The following is a 24125-nucleotide window of genomic DNA, read 5'->3' as shown; positions in this document are numbered from 1 at the left end:
GGTCCTATCATTAACATATATATGGGTCCTATATCCTGACCAATCGGCTATCCTGACCTTAACTATTCGAGGTCCATGCCTAACCTCAACCAATTGGGCTGCTTTGTAGGGCGAGTCTTTCCTAGAACTGCAGTGGGTTCCATAATTGCCATAATAGCTCTGTTAAATCTGAACAGGGGCCCGTTCGCAAAATTACGAATCCCACTATGGCCACGCCAAGACCCTCCCTACGAAGCAGCTTGATTGGTTGGGGTTAGGCATTTCACCTCGAGTGGTTAAGGTTAGGATAGCCGATTGGTCAGGGGATAGGACCTGTACAAATCAGGTTACGTTGCCTTGCGTAAGCATGGACGCCTGGCCAATAGTAGCTATTAAAGGGCGGGTCTTGGCGTGGCCATAGGGGGAGAAAGAAATATCGTGCCCGTTCAGTCTCAAAATGGTGTGCACCGCTGTGTTGCGGTTTTCGGATTGAATGACACTTTTCATCGGAACGGTGTGAACTTTGAGGTGCGTCTTCTCTAGTTTGGTGGGTGCGACAGACATGTTACCCAATCAGCAGCGACACGTATGTAAACTTGTGGTAAAAAGAAAGGTAGTGTGCTTGTACACACAGCAGGGTGTTCATTTAACGCACCACCTTTTCAGTTTAATATATTTTTTTTTTTTTTGTCAAGGCTGAACGTGGCCCAGGTGTAAGCATCCAAAGTCCAGACCCACAGAGACGCAGCAGAGCTCTGATTGGTCAGATGTCAACACACAACAGATGGCCAATGGATTGGATTGAACCATATTTCATTTGAAGGTGTCACACCGCCGACACCTCAAATAAAAATCAATATGTTATTAAACTTATTATTTAACAGTGTATATTCTGGTGGCACACTTCAGACTCCACAGTACCTGCTGGCTGTTGACTGACTGAGATCATATCTACAAATAAACTTTAATATTTCATCAGATACAAACCTACTTAACTTCTAACCCTGAGTTGCGACTGTACATTGTATTGTGGGTACGTTATTCTTGTTATGACTTAAAAAGATGTATTCGTTGTTTGTAGCTAAGGTCACCCTTTGTCTACTTCAGACTCCGACTGCAGCCAAGTAAAACATAAACTTCATATTTAACCTATTTAATTCATTTTGATTGATTGATTAATTTTTTTTTTGTTTAGTTTTGTTCAATGGATCGACTGACCATACAGAGCTTTTAACCTCTTTTAGCTCCTAGTTTTGGTAGTTAGAGACTAGCTGGTGAAATAATTGGAGGAGGCAGATAGCTAATAAGGAGTTGGTGGAGACCAAACAGAGTTAAAAGGGACTGAATATTGGACTAACAACTTAGTGTCAGTGGTTGGGTTTTCTGCTGTCCCCAAGTGGCCAAAACCTCAATTAATGGTGCTGTTATTAAAGAACTTTGTCCTATTTACTCACAGCCAACAGGTCGAGGTTCCTCTGCCATCAGGTCGTCATCGGCTGTTCTCTGATCAGCTGCTTCCAACAGGTCAGACCTAAAAACAACTCAATTTAACACGCACTATTTCCTGGAGACACCGCGGTCTATTAATAAATCCTCGGGAGACACCTCTTGTAGCAGGAACTCCACAGGCGGTTTTGAATACTTGCCAGGTATGGTCATGTCAGATTTGGTCAGAGATGTATATAAGGAAGTAGAACTACTTCACTACTGTACGTAAGTACTAAAAGGCTGTATCTGTACTCTACTGGAGTATTATTTTCTTTCTCCTACTCACACTTTTACTTCAGTTCACATTTTTGATGAGTTTAATACTTTTACTCCGATACATTTTTTATGTGCTGCATCGTTACTCGTTAGGCTAAACATTTGAAATAATATAAACAATATATTCAAACTTTTGACTGCTTTCTTTAATAACTACATAACACAACTCTTGCACTTTTACTTTCAGTACTTGAGTAGTAACATATAAAAAAAAAAAAATTTCAAAAATAATTTCAATTAAAAAAAAATTTTTAATTTTTTTTTTTTCTTCCCCCCGCGGGTTTTTTCCCCCCTTTTTTTCTTCCTTTTTTTTTTGCACTTGTACTTTTACTCAAGTCTGGGTCTCTAGTACTTTACACACGTATGGATTTGGTCACCGCTATAGCGTCATAACCGTGCAAGTTGCAGTGACATGACTGCAAAATAATGAAAATATGTCCAAATACCAAAGGATTCAGCTTCCTCCGATGTTTTCTCCTTTATTTACCTTCATGCTGTAGCTATGATTTTAGAATACTGAGGTCAAATGATATTGCTGATAGATTAATGAAAACTCTGGACTTAACTGGAATAATGATTACCCAGTTTACAATTTCTGCATAAAAATAATCAATTAAAAAAATAATCTAATTTATGAATTGGCACTATTGGCTGTTTAATTGCTACAATATTGTTCTGATTATGCAAAAAAAATGATTCATTCAACAGCACAAATTAATTAATTTGGGAGTGCAACTTTTTAACTGGTTTTGCTTTTCTCTGATAACCTCAAGCACCCGTGGGGTCATTTGTAAAACAACCAGTTGAACGCCCGCTTCTCATTGAAACGAAACCAACGCGCCTCATTTTCAACCACTCAACTTCAATGTGCTTCAACAAAGACAATTACAACTCCACACAGATTTAATCGTTTTAATTTTCTCATAAAACTATGACATTTCTATTCAAAGCGTACATTTTAAAAGATTCACTTTTGTTCAAGCGCCCCCAAATGGTGAAAATTTAGATTTTTGGGACGCTAAAACAAAATGAGGGAGACTGAATACTAAACACTGAAAGTCAGAGTTCACATTAACTTTGGAAAACTAATTTAATATTATTCAGATTTTTTACCATTGAAATAATTATTAACCCAATATATTGTTAACAGCTTCATGGATTAAATGAGGCTTTGGGGTGTTCATGAAAATCACAAGTGATCAAAGTTTGATAATATTACAACAGATTACTATTAAAATATGAATGGCTTGAACATACAGTATATACATACAATCATAACAATAAATAACAACACTGAAATTAGAAAAGCAGCTTTGTCTGTAAAATCAATGAAAATGAAAAAAATCTTTTAGGTTAAAGTAGTAACTGGTTGTTAAAGGGTAAACTCACCCAAATGAGAGAAATTCATATTCTCTCTAGTATTATCTCTTCTTTACTTTATTAATGGCTCTGCAAACTGCAAAAGGTGTTCCCAAGGTTTAGTCTCCAACTTTTAATTTGGCTGGTAAAATTACTCAGCCGTTATGTTAATTAACAAAAATTTAATTCTCAGGTGGTGTCGGTACAATTTACAGCTGGGTGAGCAGTATTTAAAATAAATAGAACGCTGCTTTGAATGTCACAATTATTTCTGCAAATTGTTGGTTAGCAATGTCAAGTACGGGCACAAATGTAAATACAATTTGTGATTTCTCTGTAGAAGAACAAAAAAAAAAAAAAAAAGAACCCTGGATGTCGTCAAGAAGTAGCATTATACCTGTATCTATTATTCTTTTCATGTAGAAATAAGTTTGATGGAACAAACCTATCTATTTTAATAATATGTAGACAACCAAACAAGCCTCGATACTAATTTACAGAAAATAATCAATATTTATGTTAGAATGGTAATTAAGTTCCAATGAAAACTGCTGCTAGTGTGTTCTAGGTACCTCTAGAGTTACATAGTGTTTTTCTTTTTCATAACTTGGGTGAACTGGCCCTTTAACAGCGAGGAACAAACCGGATGATGAGCAGAGTTGTAAAGCTTCAGGTGTGTCTCAGAACTACAAGAGGTAGTGAACGTCCAGCAAGTTTAGACATCGAAAATCATTCAAAAGTTCCCCCATATGCACTGCAAAAAGTAGTGAGTGCTCACTGACTGGATGGACTTATCAGCCAGAGCTCCCTGTGTTCCTCTAAACTTAGTGTGGTTATAAGGTGATTTAAATGCAAGAATAATATGCACCATGTAAGCTGCAGGTTTCCTGATAATCAAACTGAAAGTTGCTTCTCCTTATTCTTCAGTCTGACAGAGGTTATCTTTAAAGTTTTGACATGAAGACTGAAGACTTATTTCTTGAAGTCGACTTAACATCAACCTGTACACCTACAGACATTTCATCCACACCTGAAGACATTATACTGCCTCTGGCCAAATCGTTAGCATCTTGTAGGCGACTTGTTGCAAAGTGACGCGTGCGCGACTCACATCTGCACTCGACTCACATCGGGCATGCGACACCATCTACAAAGCTCAGCTTGGCTAGTTTTTAACCGAGTGAACAGCCGAGGAAACGAGCTCCAGAGATGTGGGTCGTGATTCAGAGGTCTGGAACCGGTGTTAACGCCGATGCACCCAACAGTGATTCACTACCTTCTGACAGAGACACACCCAATGATTTCAGGGATTTCTTTTAATTGCTAGAGATCTGCTTGAAGCTATGGCACGAGCACAGCACATCCAGAACATCGGAGACCTGCGGAGAGTTTAAAGACACAAGGACAAAGTCATTGCTCGATCCTCTGACCTCGAACCCTTGGAACCTGCAGGAGGATCCCTTTTTCCAAACTGAAGTCATGTGTGCAGTGGTTTCCAGCTCTGTAAGGACGCTGGGGGGGATTTTCGGACGGATAGGGGCATCAGGAGGAAAAAAAAAAAAAAAGCCTGGAGGGTTTAAGGCATCAGTGGGCGGGGCCATAGAAAGGCCGGGGAGCTCTGAAAATTCGACATTCACAGCCGTCATTTGCACGTTCCTGTCCTCCTTCACTTAAAGGGCAGATCCGTCACAGATGATGTTCTGGCCTCGGCCAGGGAACAGCTCCATCTGCCAGTACCGGGGGTCAGCGTACACTACAAAAGGTCAGAGGGAACAACCGTCAACTGCGTGTTCAGCAGACCGGACAGCTCATTCAACCGTTTGATTTTAGGGATCAGGAGAACAGATGCAGCATGCAGACTCTTCAAAGACTGTGAGGTACAGTTTAAGCAGTGGCTAAGATATGGCTTTTTATGGTGGGGGCACGAGACCAAAGTTTGTCTGTTCTGCCTGAAGTTGTCGTTTTGTCCCGCTAATGGGTTTGTGGATTTAAAACGGGTGCGGCAGGTGTTACCCATGTCTCCAGGTGTCAGCCACAGGTTGAAGGAGCTGCAGTGTTTCTGACAGCGCTGAACAGGCAGAACTCGAACTGTTGGCAGCCCCTCGCCCACCACCAGCCAGCCAAACACCCCGACACCCTGAAACACAAGTCAAAGTTAGAACAGAGGCTGAGAGTTCATTTGTGGCGAGTGATGGAGGGCTACACTTAGGGGTATGCAATATGATATTAGATTAAAACGATTACGGTAATGGACACATTTTAACGATTAAAATGTGTCCATGATCTGAGCCGTTATAATCGTGCCCCAGTGCACATTGTATCAGTTGCAGTTCAACGGCTCCAATTTTTCCTCCGCAAATAGCGGCGCAATGCTAGCCACGAGCTAACAACGCCAATAGCGCGCCCACTGGCTAGCTAATTGCAAATCTACGAAACCAGCAACTGTCATCGGGAAAAAACAAACAAACAATTGTACGCAAATGACTACATCGAAAGACAGGGTACTGATTCATGTCCATGAAGTAATGCAATATCAAACTTCACTGCATCAATACACGTTTAAATTACATTTAGGAAAAAGGAACTGTATTTAACCTGCTATGGTACAGTGTTTCCAACTTTCCAATGGAAGTAGATAGCACTAGTCGCCATAAGACATCATACGCTCATTTGCATATTGGTGACGTCATTGCATATCATTTGCATAAAGCTTAGTGGCTGTGTTGTCTGATGGCCTGCTGCTCACAGCGCAAGAGGAGAGGGAGAGAAAGACCTTGTGTTGTTGGCAGAAGAGCCGTGGACTGATTACTCTGAGCAGCATGTGTGGAAATCAGTTACAATACACTGAAGTCGCTAAATTGCCGTTAGCCCTTTTTTAGAAAGAAAGTCGCTAAGAGGGTCTGAAAAGTCACAAAATCTAGCGAGATATTGTTAAACAATACTTTAGGTACGTCAGTAACAAGAACCATGTTTTCCTGTTCAGTCTCTCAGTCTTGCAGTGTGGGGACGTCTGGACATGTGAACTCACCTTACTCTGGGAGTTTGTGCTGTGGGTGACCAGGCAGCGCTGCACGATGGTCCCAGCGCTGTCCAGCAGGGGGCAGAGCTCAGCCTTCGGGAAGAGCCACCTCAACACCTTCTCCCTGGTCCCAGAGCTGAACCTCCTGCAACAAATCAACACACACCAACAAGCATTAAATACCACTGGGTCTCGCTTTGCCACAGCGCTGTGGAGGAGGGTCTGGCTAGTCCACACAACATCCCGGGATGGGAGAAAAATGTGCTCTGGTTTATTGGCCTCGGGAAGGAACTTGTTTTGGTGGAACATGTGTAAGTTCAAAAGTTGTTTTAGTCGTGCAACAGAAAACTCAGATACAGTGGCACTCTTAAAATAGCCCCACATCATCACATACCCTTCACCATACCTAGAGATTGGCATGGTTTTATTTCAGTTACCCTAATAGCTGGTTTGATTTCCATTGAGAGATGATTTTATGGAAAGCACCCCATGCCAATCTCTAGGTATGGTGAAGGGTATGTGATGATGTGGGGCTATTTGAATTCCAAAGGCCAAGGGAACTTTATCAGGATGCATAGTATCCTGGATCCATGAAATAACTGGCCTTTAAAAATAAAAATCTGCCTGCCTCTATGGGAATTTAACATAGGGGTGTACTCACTTATGCCCCCTGTATTTTAAGGAAGAACATTTATTTATTTACGATACATTATTCATTCACAAAGAAAATTGGTGTCCTTAAAGGTTGGATTTTTCCTCATTGTTTAATTAAGGCAATAAGATGATTTTTTTTTTTTATTCCTCTTTTTAGTCAACTATAGTAAACTTATGAGTGCCACTGTAGTCTAGCTAGCTGTCTGGATTTACCCTGCAGAGCTCTGAGTAGCAGTTAACCATAGTCCTCATTAATCCACCAGAGTTCAGAACGCCAACACAAAGAAAGAGGAAGGTGACGGACATCCGGAAGAAAATGAGGGACATCCGGCAGAACCTCCGGCGGCACCGGAACAATCCCGTAAATGAAACGTCATCGATACAGACTACACATGTCTAATGTTATCAAACATTTACTCCATATAGTTTCTCTATCAGTAAATATAGACGAGGACAGATTTGCAGTCCAGTTTTCACCTCCTGCACCAACAATAAAACATTGTGTAACCATCCGGACGATAGACGAACAACAAGATATAAATGTAACATCTGTATAAATGTAACATCTGTGTATCGAATGCCAAATAATAATGATTATTTGACAGCATACATCTTTTGCATAGACTACTGAGTTCCTAAAATATTCTCGCCCCTGTGATTATGATGCAGGTCAGGGTTCCTCAGAACCGAGTGGACCAGTGAACTGGACTCTGAACCGAAATGTGTACCAGAGCAGAGTGAAGTTGGCGGGTCCCTGGGGGAGGCCGAGGTGGTGGTCGTGCAGACCGTCGTCCTCCTCCAGCAGGATGGACATGGAGCCTGAGTGGGCCAGGTAGAGCTCCTCCAGCTGCTGCCGCTGGACACTGAGGGACTCCCCACCCTGCACAGACCAGTAGGAACAAACACAAACCAGTAGGATTTAGACTTTTCTGATATACTGTTTATTCATATTATTATCATTTACATTCTTATTTATTTCTTCTTTTTTATGCTCACCCCCCCCCCAAATTTTGGTTTTGGCTCCTACAACGATCACAAAAACAACGCTATCGAGAAAAACTATAAATTTTGCACATTAGGTTTTGCAAGTAAATTCGAATTTTGTCGTGTGTTCTGAATGACACATGGACTTTCGCTCGTCCTAAACTCGTCCTAAGGCTAAACTCCCTCGGCCAACATTTGAATATATTTTTTATATTATTTATTTGAATGGGAATTTAAAACGTTCAAGCAGGTAAAGCATTAAGGGCAATCTCACAGTTCAAGGTGTTTACACGGTTGATTTGTTTATATATGTTAATATAATAATATATGTTTTAATAATTGCAACATCTTTCCAAAAATGAGTAATCGTGTTAAATAATCGTGATTTCAATATTGACCAAAATAATTGTGATTATGATTGGTTTCCATAATTTAGCAGCCCTACTGTGGACACATACTGTACATGCACACAACCACGACAACTTGTTGCACTTTTAATGTTTACTACATTTACTACTAAACATTAGTCTTCTGTTTGAAGAACAAAAGAAAAGCAACATCGTCATTTACAAAGTTTGCACCCGTGGGTGTCAGAAGGGGAGGCCCATCAGATTGTAAATCTGACCTTTAGCAGGACGAGCTGTGGCCCCCGTCGCAGATTCACCGTCCCTCTGAGGCTCTCTGGGACTTCCAGCACCGAGGAGATCTCTGCACAGCCCGAACAGTTGACCAGATTCTGCCTGAGAGAGCCGGCACTCCACCATTCATGGAAACCTGCAGGGGACACACACACACACACACACACACACACACACACACACACACACACACACACACACACACACACACACACACACACACACACACACACACACACACACACACACACACACACACACACACACACACACACACACACACACACACGTCAATTAAGTGTAGGAAAAAAAGGAAAATCCAAGGCACTCTTCTTCAAAATTATTTAAAAAGCCTTTATTTTACTGGCTATATCATAATAGAAAATTTAATAGACATAGGGAGAAACAACCCACGCGTAGCGGCGCAGACAGCCAAGGCACTCTTCTTCAAATAATTTTGAAGAGTGCTTTGGATTTTCCTTTTTTTCTACACTTAATTGAATTCCCAACCCCAAAGAGCACCTTCAAACATCTGACTGAACTTCCTGAGCACCCTGGACTTTTTTTTTCTCAAAAATGGACGTTGCAAAGCGTGGGTTGTGATTACTTGTAGGAGTAACGACTCACTGCTATACTTGGGTTACACGACTCTCGACGCAGCCAATGTGTGTTGCACTTCAGTAATGATTCTTAATAATTCTTTTTTTCCATCCTTAAGATATCCAGGACTTCCTCATTGAAACGTGTGTCTGTGAGCGCATGGGTTTCTCTACGCTTCACACCTTGCAGATTGTACTTCTTGGCGATGGGCAGGGACAGCAGGCGGACGTGGCTGAGTGGGGATGACCAGTTGTAACAGCCCAGGTTGACCAGGCCCAGCTGGGGGGCGCTCTGAGGGTATGTGAAGGCCAGCACCACCACCAGCAGGAAGCCCACTGCCACCACAAACTGCAGAGACAACAGAGACATTACCAACACTTCCGCAGCAAAAGGTAAGAGATTTATTTTTCAGCAAGACAAATTTATTTTCTTGAGACGAAACTTCTCATCGGTTGGATCTTTATCAGTTTTTTGGTAGCTGTAATAGCCCCCCCTGTCCATATTGGCCATCACATGATCACTCCTGTATTGTTTTTTTTTGTTTTTTTGTTTACTCTACTTGCTGAGCTGCAGTGGACAAATAGTTATACTAATAAAAAGAGAGAATTACCAAAGTTGAAACACAAGGGTCCTGCAGTGGAAAATTAACTATTTATGTCTGACAAACAATAATAACCTTAAAAAAGATTAAACAATAACAAACTGGCAGTTTACAGCCTCATATTTAAGAGGCTGTAACCTGCATCTTAACAACTTTCATGTGATAAAAGCCTTCATTGATTACATTTTCTGTCGACTTTATTAGCAGTAATATTAGCGTTGGCAGGCCTGACCTTTATGGTGGCTCTCAGGATGGGGAACTGGGGAGGCTCTCTCCTGGGCTCGTTTGTCTCCAGGACCTGCTTGATGAACCTCTCGATCTCCCTCTCCGACATGCCGTAGCGGTAGCCCGACTGGCGGAGGATGTCGATGCTCTCGGACAGTTTGTCGTAGATACACGGCTCGCTCATCGTCGTTCCAATGATGGCGGCAGCGACGGCGGCTTCTCGGTCAAACACGTCGATCTTCAGCTGCTTCGGGGCCCAGGAGCATGGTGTCACCTACGAAGTCATCCACAAAAAAACAGCTAGCGATCATAACTTAGATGATTAATAGGTGGTATCGTGTAAATTAGTAATTAATTAATATGTAATCTAAATGCAATTATAGTTTGCTACGCGTGTCAGTATGTGCCATTTTCTCTTGCATGGAAATAATGGGCCGTATGCAAGAGCCACAAATACAAACATTCATTGTATGAGTCTATGGCTGGGCGATATGGAGAAAATCAAATATCATGATATTTTTGACCAAATACCTCGATAGCGATACTGCAACGATATTGTAGTGTTAACTATTGGTGCTTTCACAAAATATTTAAACAATAAGATTTGTGATAAATAATCATCTGTAATGTGGATATAATGACTAAATGGGTAAAGGAAAATAATATAACAGTTACAACAGTCTGGTAAGTTCAGAAAATGACATCACTTTACTGTAATGCAGCCTTTAAAACCAGAAAAAGACAACACTTCATGTCATATCACGATATTACGATATCCAAAATCTAAGACGATATCTAGTCTCATATCACGATATCGATTTAATATAAATATATTGCCCAGCTCTATATGAGTCATTTCAGAGAATTTGTGGTATTTTCCCGGAGGTAAGTGGTCCAGACCTGTTGAAGGAGTCTTGTACTGATACTTCTCTCTACAGTTAAACTGAAGACCTGAAGTTAAATATGATGCAAAACTAAAACAAAATAAATAAAATAAACATTATAGGTATAAAAAGGCATTCTGTTCACATTCTACCCTAGAAGGGACATCTTCTGCCCTAGGTCTATAGTTTGTGGTTGTAAAGTTCCATGAGGCTGGGATTATTGAAGAGGTCATAACAGGTCGTTTTATACAGTAAGGTCAAGTTTTAAAAAAACTGGTCTCACTACAATGAAATGGCCACTATGGGGACTAATGTCATCACACATGAATACAACAGGGCTCAATGAAGCCACGAGAGTCTCAGCTTTCCAGTCACTCATACCCAATTTATGCACTTCCAAGACTGTTTAGGGACCCCAGTATGCAGAAATATTCAAACACACCATGTTAGAATAGGTCAAAATAACAGTTGTACTGCATGAGAGAGAGTATAGCTGTAATTACTTAATGAAGCATAACAAGGATAAAAACTAGTTTTCTTTGCTAAGTCCATTAATAACTTTACATGTAGGGACTATGTGGACACATGGGAGTCTGTTATTGTCTCTATGCAGTTCGCTAAAGACCCGAGAGTTTGTCGGCAAGGCCGAGATCCTCCGAGTGACACTAGCACCTCACTGGATAGCACGTGGCAGGCTTCAGACAGGTGTCAGGCAGAATTTGGACATTTGTGACAAGTCTGTGGCAGGCTTTTATAACTATAAGTTAACTACAAGTGTCAAATAAATGAACTGGAGTTAAGATATTTCTCTCTGAAATGTAGTGTATTAGATGTGTAATGTTCCATGAAATGGAAACACTCAAGTAAAAATACTTCAAAATTGTACTTCAGTACAGTACCTTACCGAAGAAGATCGAGATGCCCCCGTGGGGGGGCGGCAGCCTCTGTTTTGTGCTCTCTAGTACTTTTTTTGTTTTCGTTTATTTTCTCACAGACTGTCACTATGATGAACACCTAAACCTTTCCATGGTGTCGGGGCCAATCCCTGCGCAGTAACCCAGTAACACCAAGCATAAGTAAATTATATATTTTATAGTGTTAAACATAGCATTTAAACATGTAAATGGCGGTCAAACATACACTGAAGAGACTGTCATATCCACCTACCTCAGATATATAAGCAACCTGTTATATTAATAATTAGTTATTTATTCCAGCACAATTTGCACTTTTGCATTACTGTTTAAAATCTTCATAGAACAGTTTGTGTGCATGTGTTTATGTACTTATGTGTATGCATAGCATACATAATGCATGTTTATATGTATATATGCACTTTTTAAATACAAACTCTACATCTCTACATCTGTACATAGTAATCAAATGGTCATGTTTACCTTGTTTAGCCGTATGTCATTTCTGTGTAAGTACTTTGAGAGCAAAAAGCCAGGGTCAAATTCCATGTAGCTAGCTAGCTAAGTGTTCAAACTTTGGCCATTAAAGCTAATTCTGATTCTAAATGTACTTAGCTACTTTCCGCCACAGTGGATAACATAACACGCAGCCATCAGTCCAACTGTTGCCTGCCGCATTTAAAACAACCAGCTATATAAAGTGTAACGTCAATACAAACTTCGAGCCAAAACAGTGAGATGGCACGATTGTGATTTAAAAACACACCACCACAGTCAGACTGACTGCGGCTAACTGACATGTTAGCTTGTACACGTTAGCCTTGATTAACACCACTTTCAGTTTACGTCATTTAAAGAAAACTACAGAAGACTGACAGCCTCACCTTAAAGTGACATCCACCGCCGTAGTGGGAGTCTCTTCTTTCTCACGTTACGAAGGAAAATAAATGTTTTGTTGTTGTTGTTTTTTTAAATAAACTAGCTTGCTAGTTATGGGGCATTGCTACCACAAACAACCAAGGAACCGTATAAAGAAGGAAGAGTAATTACTCGTCACATGCATGCGTCATTGGTGCCAAACCAGTAGCTATATGTATTTGATTAATTGAGAATCTTGTTATCAATAAATAATCAACCAACCTGCAAACTGTTGTTGATATATAGTTCTATTTAAGAGGGGTAACATTAGCCATCTCTCTCCATAATGTTTCCTAGTATTGTCAGGAGGTGACGCTGGCTCCTGATCACTTATAAATTTCCTTGCAAACAGCCCGGATACAGGCTTCTTCTTCTACTACTAGTTTCTAAGTTTTAACGGCGGTTGGCAAAGCATCGGATTAGCAGTACCTCCACCTTCTGCTTTGGAATGTGGATCAGAGATTAATCCATTAGTCCTTTTTGTCGGATCAGATGGATCAAATCACAGAAAATGATACTGCTTGATCCATTTGACATGTTCAATAATGTTTTAAGTGTATGTTGTCTTGTCTATGTTTTTTTTTTTCTCTCTTCTGTTCCTTTTTCTTGTGGCATTTTTCGAATTTGCGCTTGGCAGGTAATTTTCATTACAGGGAATTATTCATGAATCAGAATCAATTAGAATAATCTTTATTAGCCAAGTAGGCTGTGTGTGTATAGCTTACATCGTGACTGTAAATACAGTCTATGGTGCATCGTCCTAACCAATAATTGGTTATTTTCTTTCTTTTTGCCTGTGGTCTTGCTGTTGTGATATTTTGTGTTTTTGTGTGTCCTGTATGTATGGTATATGGTTTTGTCTTTAATAAAGTGTATAAGCTAAAAGAAAAAAATTTGACTTTGGTTTTTGCATTGCTCTCATACATATAATACATAAATAAAGTCTGAGAATATTGAATCAAACCTGGCAACAGACAGCATGTTGTCTTAATCTTTCATCTGAATCCATCTCTTCCTCTATAAATGTCAAATATAATCAACACATAAATTAAGTTTTATTATAAATTAAGATAACACTTTATTGATCCACTGGGGTAAATTCACAAGCTACAGGTAAAGTATATATTAAGTAGTTAAAATGAGCTCCACTTAAAGTAATGTACACATTACATATCATTCTGCATAATGATATAGGCTACTTTTATATAAAGTATATTTGTATGCGAATACTTTTGTACTTCTACTCAAGTAACATTTTGAATGCAATTCAAATAGCACACAGTGTTTTAAAAATCCTGATTTTCATGTGACGATTGTGCCAAGCTGTAAATCAATTTTATGTATAATTTTGTTTACCCATATGGCTTTAACTGAACTGTGGTATCCTAACTGTAATATCTTGCAAATATATGTGGATGTTGTGGACACTCAGTTCTTCATTAGAAGATACAACATGAACCTTTTAAGAAGCTGAACCCGCCTTGCATAAACTCTTGGCTGTAACCAATCACAGGACAGAGAAAGGCCTCAAACAGGACCAAAACATCACATATCGGCCAGTGAGAGCTCTGCCTGTCTAAATGAAGTTCCGCCCCCTGTTTCCGTTTATTTTTTCTGTGTAACCATATAGTGTAACCATAGACCTATGTATGTAACTCATGCCTCGTGGATTGGATGTATATTAGGTGCAACTATGAAACAGAGAATCAGAGGATGAAGCTCCCAAAAAAGTAAGGAGTAAAAGTAAAAATAAATAAATAACTTTGACACGCATTAAAAATGTTTTATTTTGAAAGTCGTCATCGGAAGTGTTCGTTAGCATGTCGACCTTGACACTGTGTTGTAACCTGGATGCATCCGACAAGCGGCAACGTTACGAAACCGAACTTCGCTCACGTTTAAACAGTTTCTCTTAAATCGTAGCTAAATCTTCTTCATTTTCTTCCACAGAAACCAGCAGGTTAAACTGGTTCACCCCGGTGTAGTCTTGTGTTTTGGTCGCGATCAGCGTGTTGTTATTGGAGGTCAGCGTGTCTCCAGTTGAAACCAGCCAGCCGACCAGATGCTTTCCCCGGGCAAGACCGTCTCCTCCCGGCTGCTCAGGCCGTTGTCTAGGCTTCCTATCTGGCTGGGCTCTGATGGTAGAGCCGCCAGCTCTCTGCCTAAAGGTAACAGCCGTCCGGAGCACGTTAGCATGTTTATTTGAAGGCACAGAGTAGCTAGCATGAAGCTAATCCCAAAGTGACGCAGTTTGGTACGGAGACAGGAAACTTCCCAAAACCTAACGTTGACCCCAGTGATGAACATGTATGTATTAATATCCAATGGAACAAACAAATCTGGACTTAAAGTCGCTGAAACAAAATGCTTTTGACACACAATCAGCGTTCATAATTAACCCTATCCTTCACCAGTCAAATGGCTAGTGAATGTTAAAATTTTACCAGCCACTCTATAGATTACCATTGTTTTTTGGCTGGTGATGAGTGAGCATAACTACCAGCCGCTTGGATATTTTACCAGCATTTGGCTGGTAGATGGTGCTAATTTTGAACTCTGCACACAATGTGTTTTGGTGAGTAACATTGGATGTAAACAAATCATTAGTTAGTTAACAAGAAAACTGTACAGGGCACAGTACAGGGTGAACAGATTATAGTTTGCTAAAATAAGTGCTAATACAATTTAGTCTAATATAAGGATGTGCATTGTTTTGTTATGTAAAATAAAATCAACAAAATGGATACTAATAATACACATGGCCTACAAATATGTTTTGATACATGATACAGTGTTTAATTTTAAGAGCTGGACAGTTTTCCATACTCTGGTCTCCAAACACAGTTGGTGAATAGTTGATGAATGACTCAACACATACTGACCTGCCTGTTGTCTGACCCCGTGTTTGAGACCAGAGGATCATTCAGTTCAGATTAAACCCCAGCTGACTGCGTGACTGTTGTTGTTTTGTGCTGCAGAGTTGATAAAGAAACACAAACTGGAGAAAGATGAGCTGCGCCCCCTCTACATGGACTTCCAGGCCACCACGCCCATGGTAACCGTTACCCACCATGTTTTTCCAGCTGATGTCAGAGAGTTACTTGCACTAACTTGGACTTACAGTTTAACACGTGTGTATTTTTGTGTAGGACCCCCGGGTGCTGGACGCCATGTTGCCCTACCAAGTGAATTACTATGGTAACCCTCACTCCAGAACACACGCCTACGGCTGGGAGAGCGAGAGCGCCATGGAGACGGCCAGGAAGGTATAGAGACAGACATATCTGTACATAGAGAGAATCTTGTTCTTATTTTATTTTTTATCTCAATTTATCATATATATTCTTTTATTTTTTAACCGTTATTTCTTTACATTACAGTGCACTGTAGTAATGTTTAAACTATGGATACACCGAATCCAGATTTTTGGGGTTTGGCCAAATACCGAATCCACTGGTTAAGATTCTGCAGATTCCGAATACCGGATCCTACTCCCATCCTCAGTCCATTAACACAGTAAACACATTAATGAAGTAATGAAGCTGGTAGTGGTCGTCTGGTTAACACAAGTTTTTAGCCGTGACTGTCCTTCCTTTGCCGCACCTGAAGTTGCAGCATTTTGGCTGCTGTCTGTAGATTCCTTAATGCACAACTTGTATTCTTTCGGATGTTTCATACGCAAATGTTTTAACAGCGGCGATGTTGTGTATTGTTTAGGGTCCTTGCCACCACGAGGCAAATCAGCATTGCAAATTGAACATGTAGCTAGACTTGAATGGCCTTCTTTTGACTGAAAGTACTGCCAAACAACACTTTTTCTGCTCACAAGTTCCATTTTCACTTCCTCACAGCCTACTGCATTGAACGATCCACCTACGTAAACACCTTCCCGTAATCAACGGCGGCGTCATTACGTCGACAAGCGTAGCGCGCGTAGTGCAAGCGTAGGGTTCGGTGGAAAAAAATTCTAAAAGTTGAAAGGCTGAATCCACGTCCTGGATTTGGTGCATCCTTAGTTTAAACCATCCACATTGTTAACCTTTTACAAAATTGTATTCAGTTCAAACAACTTTATTTATTTCTAAAGGGCAATTCAATTTTGCAGTCAATCAGTCACATAGAAAAAAAATAAACATACAAGAATAAACACCGCAATCATTCAATCAACCATCATGTCCGTAGCAGCAGGTCAACAAATAGGAAACCCAGGCAAGAGCAACAAAGCACAAACAGGTTGCCGAATTTAAAGGGGTGATAGAATGCAAAACCGATTTTACCCTGTCATAGTTGAATAACGACAGTTCGGTGGGTAAATAGGACATACAGTGCCTTGCGAAAGTATTCGGCCCCCTTGAACTTTTTAACCTTTTGCCACATTTCAGGCCTCAAACATAAAGATATAAAACTGTAATTTTTTGTGAAGAATCAACAACAAGTGGGACACAATCATGAAGTGGAACGAAATTTATTGGATATTTCAAACCTTTTAAACAAATAAAAAACTGAAATATTGGGCGTGCAAAATTATTCAGCCCCCTTAAGTTAATACTTTGTAGCGCCACCTTTTGCTGCGATTACAGCTGTAAGTCGCTTGGGGTATGTCTCTATCAGTTTTGCACATCGAGACTGACAATTTTGCCCATTCCTCCTTGCAAAACAGCTCGAGCTCAGTGAGGTTGGATGGAGGCGTTTGTAAACAGCAGTTTTCAGTTCTTTCCACAGATTCTCGATTGGATTCAGGTCTGGACTTTGACTTGGCCATTCTAACACCTGGATATGTTTATTTGTGAACCATTCCATTGTAGATTTTGCTTTATGTTTTGGATCATTTTCTTGTTGGAAGACAAATCTCCGTCCCAGTCTCAGGTCTTTTGCAGACTCCATCAGGTTTTCTTCCAGAATGGTCCTGTATTTGGCTCCATCCATCTTCCCATCAATTTTAACCATCTTCCCTGTCCCTGCTGAAGAAAAGCAGGCCCAAACCATGATGCTGCCACCACCATGTGTGACATTGGGGATGGTGTGTTCAGGTGATGAGCTGTGTTGCTTTTACGCCAAACATAACGTTTTGCATTGTTGCCAAAAAGTTCGATTTTGGTTTCATCTGACCACAGCACCTTCTTCCACATGTTTGGTGTGTCTCCCAGGTGGCTTTTGGCAAACTTTAAACGACACTTTTTATGGATATCTTTAAGAAATGGCTTTCTTCTTGCCACTCTTCCATAAACGCCAGATTTGTGCAGTATACAACTGATTGTTGTCCTATGGACAGAGTCTCCCGCCTCAGCTGTAGATCTCCGCGAGTTCATCCAGAGTGATCATGGGCCTCTTGGCTGCATCTCTGATCAGTCTTCTCATTGTATGAGCTGAAAGTTTAGAGGGACGACCGGTCTGGTAGATTTGTAGTGGTCTGATACTCCTTCCATTTCAATATTATCGCTTGCACAGTGCTCCTTGGGATGTTTAAAGCTTGGGAAATCTTTTTGTATCCAAATCCGGCTTTAAACTTCTCCACAACAGTATCTCCGGACCTGCCTGGTGTGTTCCTTGTTTTTCAATTATGCTGTCGGCTTTACACAGACCTCTGAGACTATCACAGAGCAGGTGCATTTATACGGAGACTTGATTACACACAGCTGGATTCTATTTATCATCATTAGTCATTTAGGTCAACATTGGATCATTCAGAGATCCTCACTGAACTTCTGGAGAGAGTTTTCTGCACTGAAAGTAAAGGGGCTGAATAATTTTGCACGCCCACTTTTTCAGTTTTTTATTTGTTAAAAAAGTTTGAAATAGCCAATGAATTTCGTTCCACTTCATAATTGGGATCCACTTGTTGTTGATTCTTCACAAAAAATTACAGTTTTATATCTTTATGTTTGAGGCCTGAAATGTGGCAAAAGGTCGAAACGTTCAAGGGGGCCGAATACTTTCGCAAGGCACTGTACATAGAAGCTCAAAATCCCATTGACACCCCTTTACTATGAAAATCTCATATTTTGAAACTGCCGCTGAAAACGGGCGAATCCCAACAAAGCTGGAAGTTGACGTCAACCTCCCAAAAACTGGAACCTTTGTCAGCCCATGGGTGTATTAAGAGAACGGTCACGCCCCAACATTTACATAGGCTACACAACTGACCTGAGATCAGGTAGTTTTCTGAATCTAGCTAGGTCACGCAGATCTCTGCTATTCCATTACAAAATTCACTTCTGAAACTTTTTTATGCGAGAAATCAACCATATAAAGCTCAAATATGGGCCGCTTTATGAAAATGGATGGCTAATTGCAAATTTTCTCCGACTGTGTGTCGGAGTTTAGTGCCGGTGTTGGTGCTGCCTGGGTTGCTACATCGCCGCCCTGACCGCAGTGTCAGCGAGCATGATACACCCGCAATCTTTTACCGCAGCCCGCGGGTTCCAGTTAATCTTATAATGGGTATGTGTGTTTGAGTTATTAAAACAAACAATCGGGAAATAACACGCCTCTTGTCGGGAGTCTCATTGATAGAGCCGCGGTGAGATGGAGTCCATCAATGAGAGCTAGCTAGCCTACTCCTAACTCTGACATTCACAAAAATACATTCGATGGAACCAAATCGGACAAGTGTTAGCTAAGCTTTGTAAGACCTTGCAGGAGCCTGTAATATTCATGCCGTGACGAAATTCAAACTGTAAATATACTTTAGTTATCGCGAAAGTGAGCAAGCTGCGATATTTCTCCATTGTAATGAATGGGACATATAGCAAGCAGGCTGCTCGTCCTACAAAAGGCATCGCGTTCATAAAAATGCCTTAAAATCAAATCGGACACAACGGTTAGCTTTATAAGACATTGGGGAATGATGTTGTATAAGTGGCGTAGCGAAATTCAAACTGTAAATATAATTTAGTTATGGCAAAAGTGTAGCTAGCTAGCTGCGGTATTTCCCCATTGTAATGAATGGGACATATAGCAAGCAGCTGCTCGTCCTACAAAGACGCATACGCGTTCCTAAAAATGCCTTAAAATCAAATCCGGACACAACGGTTAGCTTTATAAGACATTGGGGAATGATGTTGTATAAGTGGCGTGACTAAATTCAAACTGTAACTATAATTTAGTTATGGCGACAGTGTAGCTAGCTAGCGCGGGGCGTATTTCCCCATTGTAATGAATGGGACATATAGCAAGCAGCTGCTCGTCCTACAAAGATGCCTCCAGCGTTCATAAAAATGCCTTAAAAATCAAGGACACAACGGTTAGCTTTATAAGACATTGGGGAATGATGTTATATAGGTGGTAGCTGAGAAATTCAAACTGTAAATATAATTTAGTTATGGCGACAGTGTAGCTAGCTAGCTGCGGTATTTCCCCATTGTAATAAATGGGACATATAGCAAGCAGCTGCTCGATCCTACAAAGGCCTACCGCGTCCGTAAAATGCCTTGCAAAATCAAATCGGACACAACGGTTAGCTTTATAAGACATTGGGGAATGATGTTATATAAATGGCGTGCGAAATTCAAACAGTAAATATAATTTAGTTATGGCGGCAAAGTGTAGCTAGCTAGCTGCGGTATTTCCCCATTGTAATGAATGGGACATATAGCAAGCAGCTGCTGGTCCTACAAAGGCTACCGCGTTCATAAAAATGCCTTAAAATCAAATCGGACACAACGGTTAGCTTTATAAGACATTGGGGAATGATGTTATATATAAGCGTGGCGTGAAATTCAAACCGTAAATATATTAGAGTTATGCCGGCAGCTGGCCGCGGAGCCCGTAGTGCAGTATCCACAAAGGGTGACTTTGCCCGGGTATGGAGCCCAGCAGGCTGCCGCTTTCTCGTCAGACTGTGTGGAGCTCCTAAAGTCCGAACGTCTTACCAAATTTGCAATTAGCCATCAATTTTTGTAAACGGCCCATATTTCAGCTTTATATAGTTGATTTCTCGCTTAAAAAAGTCTCAGAAGTGAATTTGGTAATGAAACATTGCAGTGTCTGGAATATGAGATTCTGTCGCTTCTCTAATGTATGTGTATTGGGGATTCGCTCAACCAATCAGCGCCCGTCTCTAATGTCTGCGTATGGCAAGTCGCTCAACCAATCAGCGCGCAGCTCATCTAAATATTCATAACCATACCATATTTGGAAGAAAAGCTCTTGTTACAAATAGGGCCAAAACACAGGGATGCATAAGGGCCAGTAAAATATCAACCAGGCCATTTTCAGCCCAACCAATGTTACATACCCCATTAGGAGACCACAAGGAACAGTGTGAAATACCCTATATAATCATTCTATCACCCCTTTAAGCTAAATTAAATAAATATACAACCATAATCTAACTTAAGTAAAGTTCTAAATACATCAATCAAAGCATTATGCTTCCTCAGAATTACAAGCTCTGAATGTTACAGGTTGCTGCCATCAGTACCATTCAAGAGCCTAATGGCAGAAGGAATGAAGGAATTAAAAAATCTGTTGGTTTTACATGGGGGAGGGGCAAGATAGCACCACCCTGATGGCATTAAAGAGAATCTACAAGAAAGAACATGGCCATAATTACCCATGATTCTCTTAGCTTTCTAGACTACCAGTTTCTTCCAGAGGAAGCTCAGGTCTGGTGACTGAAGTCCAGTGATCAACATGATTTGTACTTGGTCATCTTTTCCATTTAATCTGAATTTGAGAGAGAGACACTGACTGTGTTCTCTCTCTCTCTCTCTCTCTCTCTCTCTCTCTCTCTCTCTCTCTCTCTCTCTCTCTCTCTCTCTCTCTCTCTCTCTCTCTCTCTCTCTCTCTCTCTCTGAGCAGCAGGTGGCTGATCTGATTGGAGCAGATCCCAGAGAGATAATCTTCACCAGCGGAGCCACCGAGTCCAACAACATGGCTATCAAGGTCTCACTCTGCTCCTCTTCTTCGTCACTTCCTCTACGTTACCGCCTCTTCATCACACCTTCTCTTCATCACACCTTCTCTCCCTCTCCTCTCACTATTACCTTCTCTGGTTTTGCTTCACAGTGAGAACAGATCAAAATATGTAAACCATCAACTCATGTCTTATGACTGTCTGCTAACAATTGCTCTTTTTGGAGCAGATTATACTCAGACAGGAGGAGGTTAAATTAAACTTGATGGTGACACACAGCTACAGTACGATAGTTTCCTAGTTAGTTTCCTCCATTATGGAGTCTCTGTTCAGCGCTGTCAAGACAGTTAGCTTTTGGTCATTGGCCTGAATTTGCTTTGTTAAAGTTTACCCAAGTTTAACATGGCGCAAAAAAATTGCCCAAATTTACTTCATCTGGATGAGCGAAAAACAAACAATCAAAAAAGTATTGGAATGAGTTGATTTCACCGCAACATTTTAACACATTAGGAACAAAATGACAAGGCAGTGAGAACAGTCAAGCGGTGAAAGTGCAGTAAAAACAACAACACTGAGTTAAACGCCAGCTTGTGATGTCAGTAGTGACCCCGTCTGTCCCATGTCCCTCTCCTGCAGGGCGTGTCCAGGTTCTACCAGACCAAGAAGCGTCACGTGATCACCACGCAGACGGAGCATAAATGTGTTCTTGACTCGTGTCGAGTTCTGGAGTCTGAAGGATTCAGTGTGACCTACCTGCCAGTCCAGACCAACGGACTGGTGGACCTGGAGGTATTCACGACCGTACAGAGAGAACACACAAGAGAAAGTACAAAATGATCACGTGAAGCATGTGCAGAGAACATACAGATGTCATTGTGTTCATTAAAAACTGTTGTGTTTGTGTGTTTCCAGCTGTTGGAGGCCTCCATTCGTCCTGACACCTCTCTGTTGTCGGTGATGACCATCAACAACGAGATAGGAGTCAAGCAGCCAATCAAGGAGATCGGTAACCATTGCAAAACAAATTAATTAATTAATTAATTACTCCCCGCCTTTTTCGAAGTTATGTCATATTTTTTTAAGTTTTTGATACTATTTTCGACCTATTCTTGCCTTACTTCCTTCTTTCTACCATCTTTTTCCAAGGTTTTGTCTTTTTTACAGTTTTTGTCTCCTTTTCTCATCCGCATTTCAATGTTTTTTTCAGTTACAAGGCTGTTTTTTAGTAAATCTATCGCTGACAGCGCTGTACTGTTCCTCTTTATATAGACTTTTTTTTTTTTTTTTCCACTGACGTAGAGTATTCACCAGTTCCCCTGATCTTTACTTTTTCACAAGGAGTGTCTGATCTGATTCAGTATTCATATCAAAACTTTAGAACAGTTGAACTTTACTCTTCCTGCCCACAGGTCAGATTTGTCGTTCCAAAGGAGTCTTCTTCCACACTGACGCTGCTCAGGCTGTCGGAAAGATTCCCATCAACGTCACGGACTGGAAGGTTGATCTAATGTCCATCAGTGGCCACAAGATCTACGGACCCAAAGGTTAGCCATAGCATTACTGTAGATGTCTTCTTAACTGGTGGCTCATTAGACAAGGAGAGGCAGTTTATTTAAACAGCACATTTCATACACATGGCAGTTCAAAGTGCTTTACAAATTGCATACTAGAAAATGCTTAGAAATGTACATGTGCTTGCAGCTAACATTTTTAAACCTAATGGCTGAAATTCTGATACAGTCAAATTTGCAGTTAAAATACAAATACTGAAAGAAGATAGATTAAATTTGTAATTAAGGTTGTTTTGAATAACCGCAGCATGTATTGATGGAGCATACGTGTTCTGATCCTTTTGGTACGCCACATGTCATGCTGATCTGGAAGTTACATTGTGTGTGTGTGTGTGTGTGTGTGTGTTTGTAGGTGTTGGTGCTTTGTATGTGCGCCGCCGGCCCCGAGTGCGTCTGGAGCCACTGCAGAGTGGGGGTGGGCAGGAGAGGGGGCTGCGCTCCGGAACGGTCCCCACCCCTCTGGCTGTTGGGCTGGGAGCCGCCTGTAGCATCGCAAAGCAGGAGTTGGAGGTAAAACTAACGCACCCACGCATCCACTCAGACTCAAAAATACATCCAAACATCCTGAGACTCAGAGAGTGTGTGTCTGTGTGTCTGTGTGTGTCTGTGTGTCTGTGTGTGTAGTATGATCATCACAGAGTGTCTATGCTGGCTAATCGTCTAATCCAGAAGATTATGTCGGAGCTTCCTGACGTCATTATGAACGGAGATCCAGAACAACGCTACCCTGGTACACACATGCACAGAAGTGAAACTCTTACACAAAATGACATGACTGTCACATTCTTGAATTTTAACCTTTATGAACCTGAAAGTCTTTGGACTTGATCTTAAAGGTTTCTGTAGAAAATGTGTTGTGTTGACAGAAACGTGTTACTGCAGTAGATGGTGTTTGTGTACCTTTCAGGCTGTGTCAACCTGTCCTTTGCCTACGTGGAGGGAGAGAGTCTGTTGATGGCGCTGAAGGATGTCGCTCTGTCATCTGGGAGGTCAGACACACACAAGCTGTTCACTCAAACTATTTTAAAATATATAAATTGAACTGTACCCTGTGGATTTTTGTTGTTGTTTACCACCAGTAGTAGCACTATGGAGCGGGGCCCCTTTTTTTTTGGTTTTTTTTTTTTGGTTCGGGCGGTGCTCCCCCCCCCCCCCCCC

The 24125-nt window shown here is 41.0% G+C and overlaps 2 protein-coding genes across 2 annotated transcripts; one reads left to right on the top strand and one right to left on the bottom strand.

Annotated features, from left to right (window-relative positions):
• Window positions 1-4156: 4156 nt before the first annotated feature.
• On the bottom strand, window positions 4157-11086 carry c4h6orf89 (chromosome 4 C6orf89 homolog). Its single transcript, XM_039796567.1, has 8 exons — window positions 11039-11086; window positions 9831-10097; window positions 9180-9345; window positions 8385-8533; window positions 7504-7655; window positions 6131-6266; window positions 5116-5239; window positions 4157-4855 (listed from the first exon to the last, which is right to left on the bottom strand). The coding sequence occupies exons 1-8, from the start codon at window positions 11084-11086 to the stop codon at window positions 4773-4775; spliced, it is 1125 nt and encodes a 374-aa protein (XP_039652501.1). The 3' UTR covers window positions 4157-4772.
• Window positions 11087-14345: 3259 nt separating this feature from the next.
• Window positions 14346-24024, top strand: nfs1 (NFS1 cysteine desulfurase). Its single transcript, XM_039798975.1, has 10 exons — window positions 14346-14707; window positions 15518-15594; window positions 15689-15805; window positions 21342-21425; window positions 22033-22185; window positions 22309-22402; window positions 22806-22940; window positions 23320-23477; window positions 23592-23697; window positions 23875-24024. Exons 1-10 carry the CDS (start codon window positions 14602-14604, stop codon window positions 24006-24008), a joined length of 1164 nt encoding a protein of 387 aa, XP_039654909.1. The 5' UTR covers window positions 14346-14601; the 3' UTR covers window positions 24009-24024.
• Window positions 24025-24125: the final 101 nt, after the last annotated feature.

Source organism: Perca fluviatilis, chromosome 4 (genome assembly GCF_010015445.1).
Source record: "Perca fluviatilis chromosome 4, GENO_Pfluv_1.0, whole genome shotgun sequence".
Classification (NCBI taxonomy): Eukaryota; Metazoa; Chordata; class Actinopteri; order Perciformes; family Percidae; genus Perca; species Perca fluviatilis.
This window is presented reverse-complemented; position numbering and strand designations above follow the sequence as displayed.

What these genes read in the sequence shown, in the direction of transcription:
- nfs1 (XM_039798975.1), top strand. Translation starts at nt 14,602, where the DNA reads ATGCTTTCCCCGGGCAAGACCGTCTCCTCCCGGCTGCTCAGGCCGTTG. An exon ending in ACGGACTGGTGGACCTGGAG is followed by an intron (nt 22,186 to 22,308) that starts GTATTCACGACC and finishes GTGTGTTTCCAG; the next exon opens with CTGTTGGAGGCCTCCATTCG. An exon ending in GCAGCCAATCAAGGAGATCG is followed by an intron (nt 22,403 to 22,805) that starts GTAACCATTGCA and finishes TCCTGCCCACAG; the next exon opens with GTCAGATTTGTCGTTCCAAA.
- c4h6orf89 (XM_039796567.1), bottom strand. Translation starts at nt 11,086, where the DNA reads ATGAGTGACTGGAAAGCTGAGACTCTCGTGGCTTCATTGAGCCCTGTT. An exon ending in TGGCTTCATTGAGCCCTGTT is followed by an intron (nt 10,098 to 11,038) that starts GTATTCATGTGT and finishes ATGACTTCGTAG; the next exon opens with GTGACACCATGCTCCTGGGC. An exon ending in GCCAACTTCACTCTGCTCTG is followed by an intron (nt 6,267 to 7,503) that starts GTACACATTTCG and finishes GATTTGTTGCAG; the next exon opens with GAGGTTCAGCTCTGGGACCA.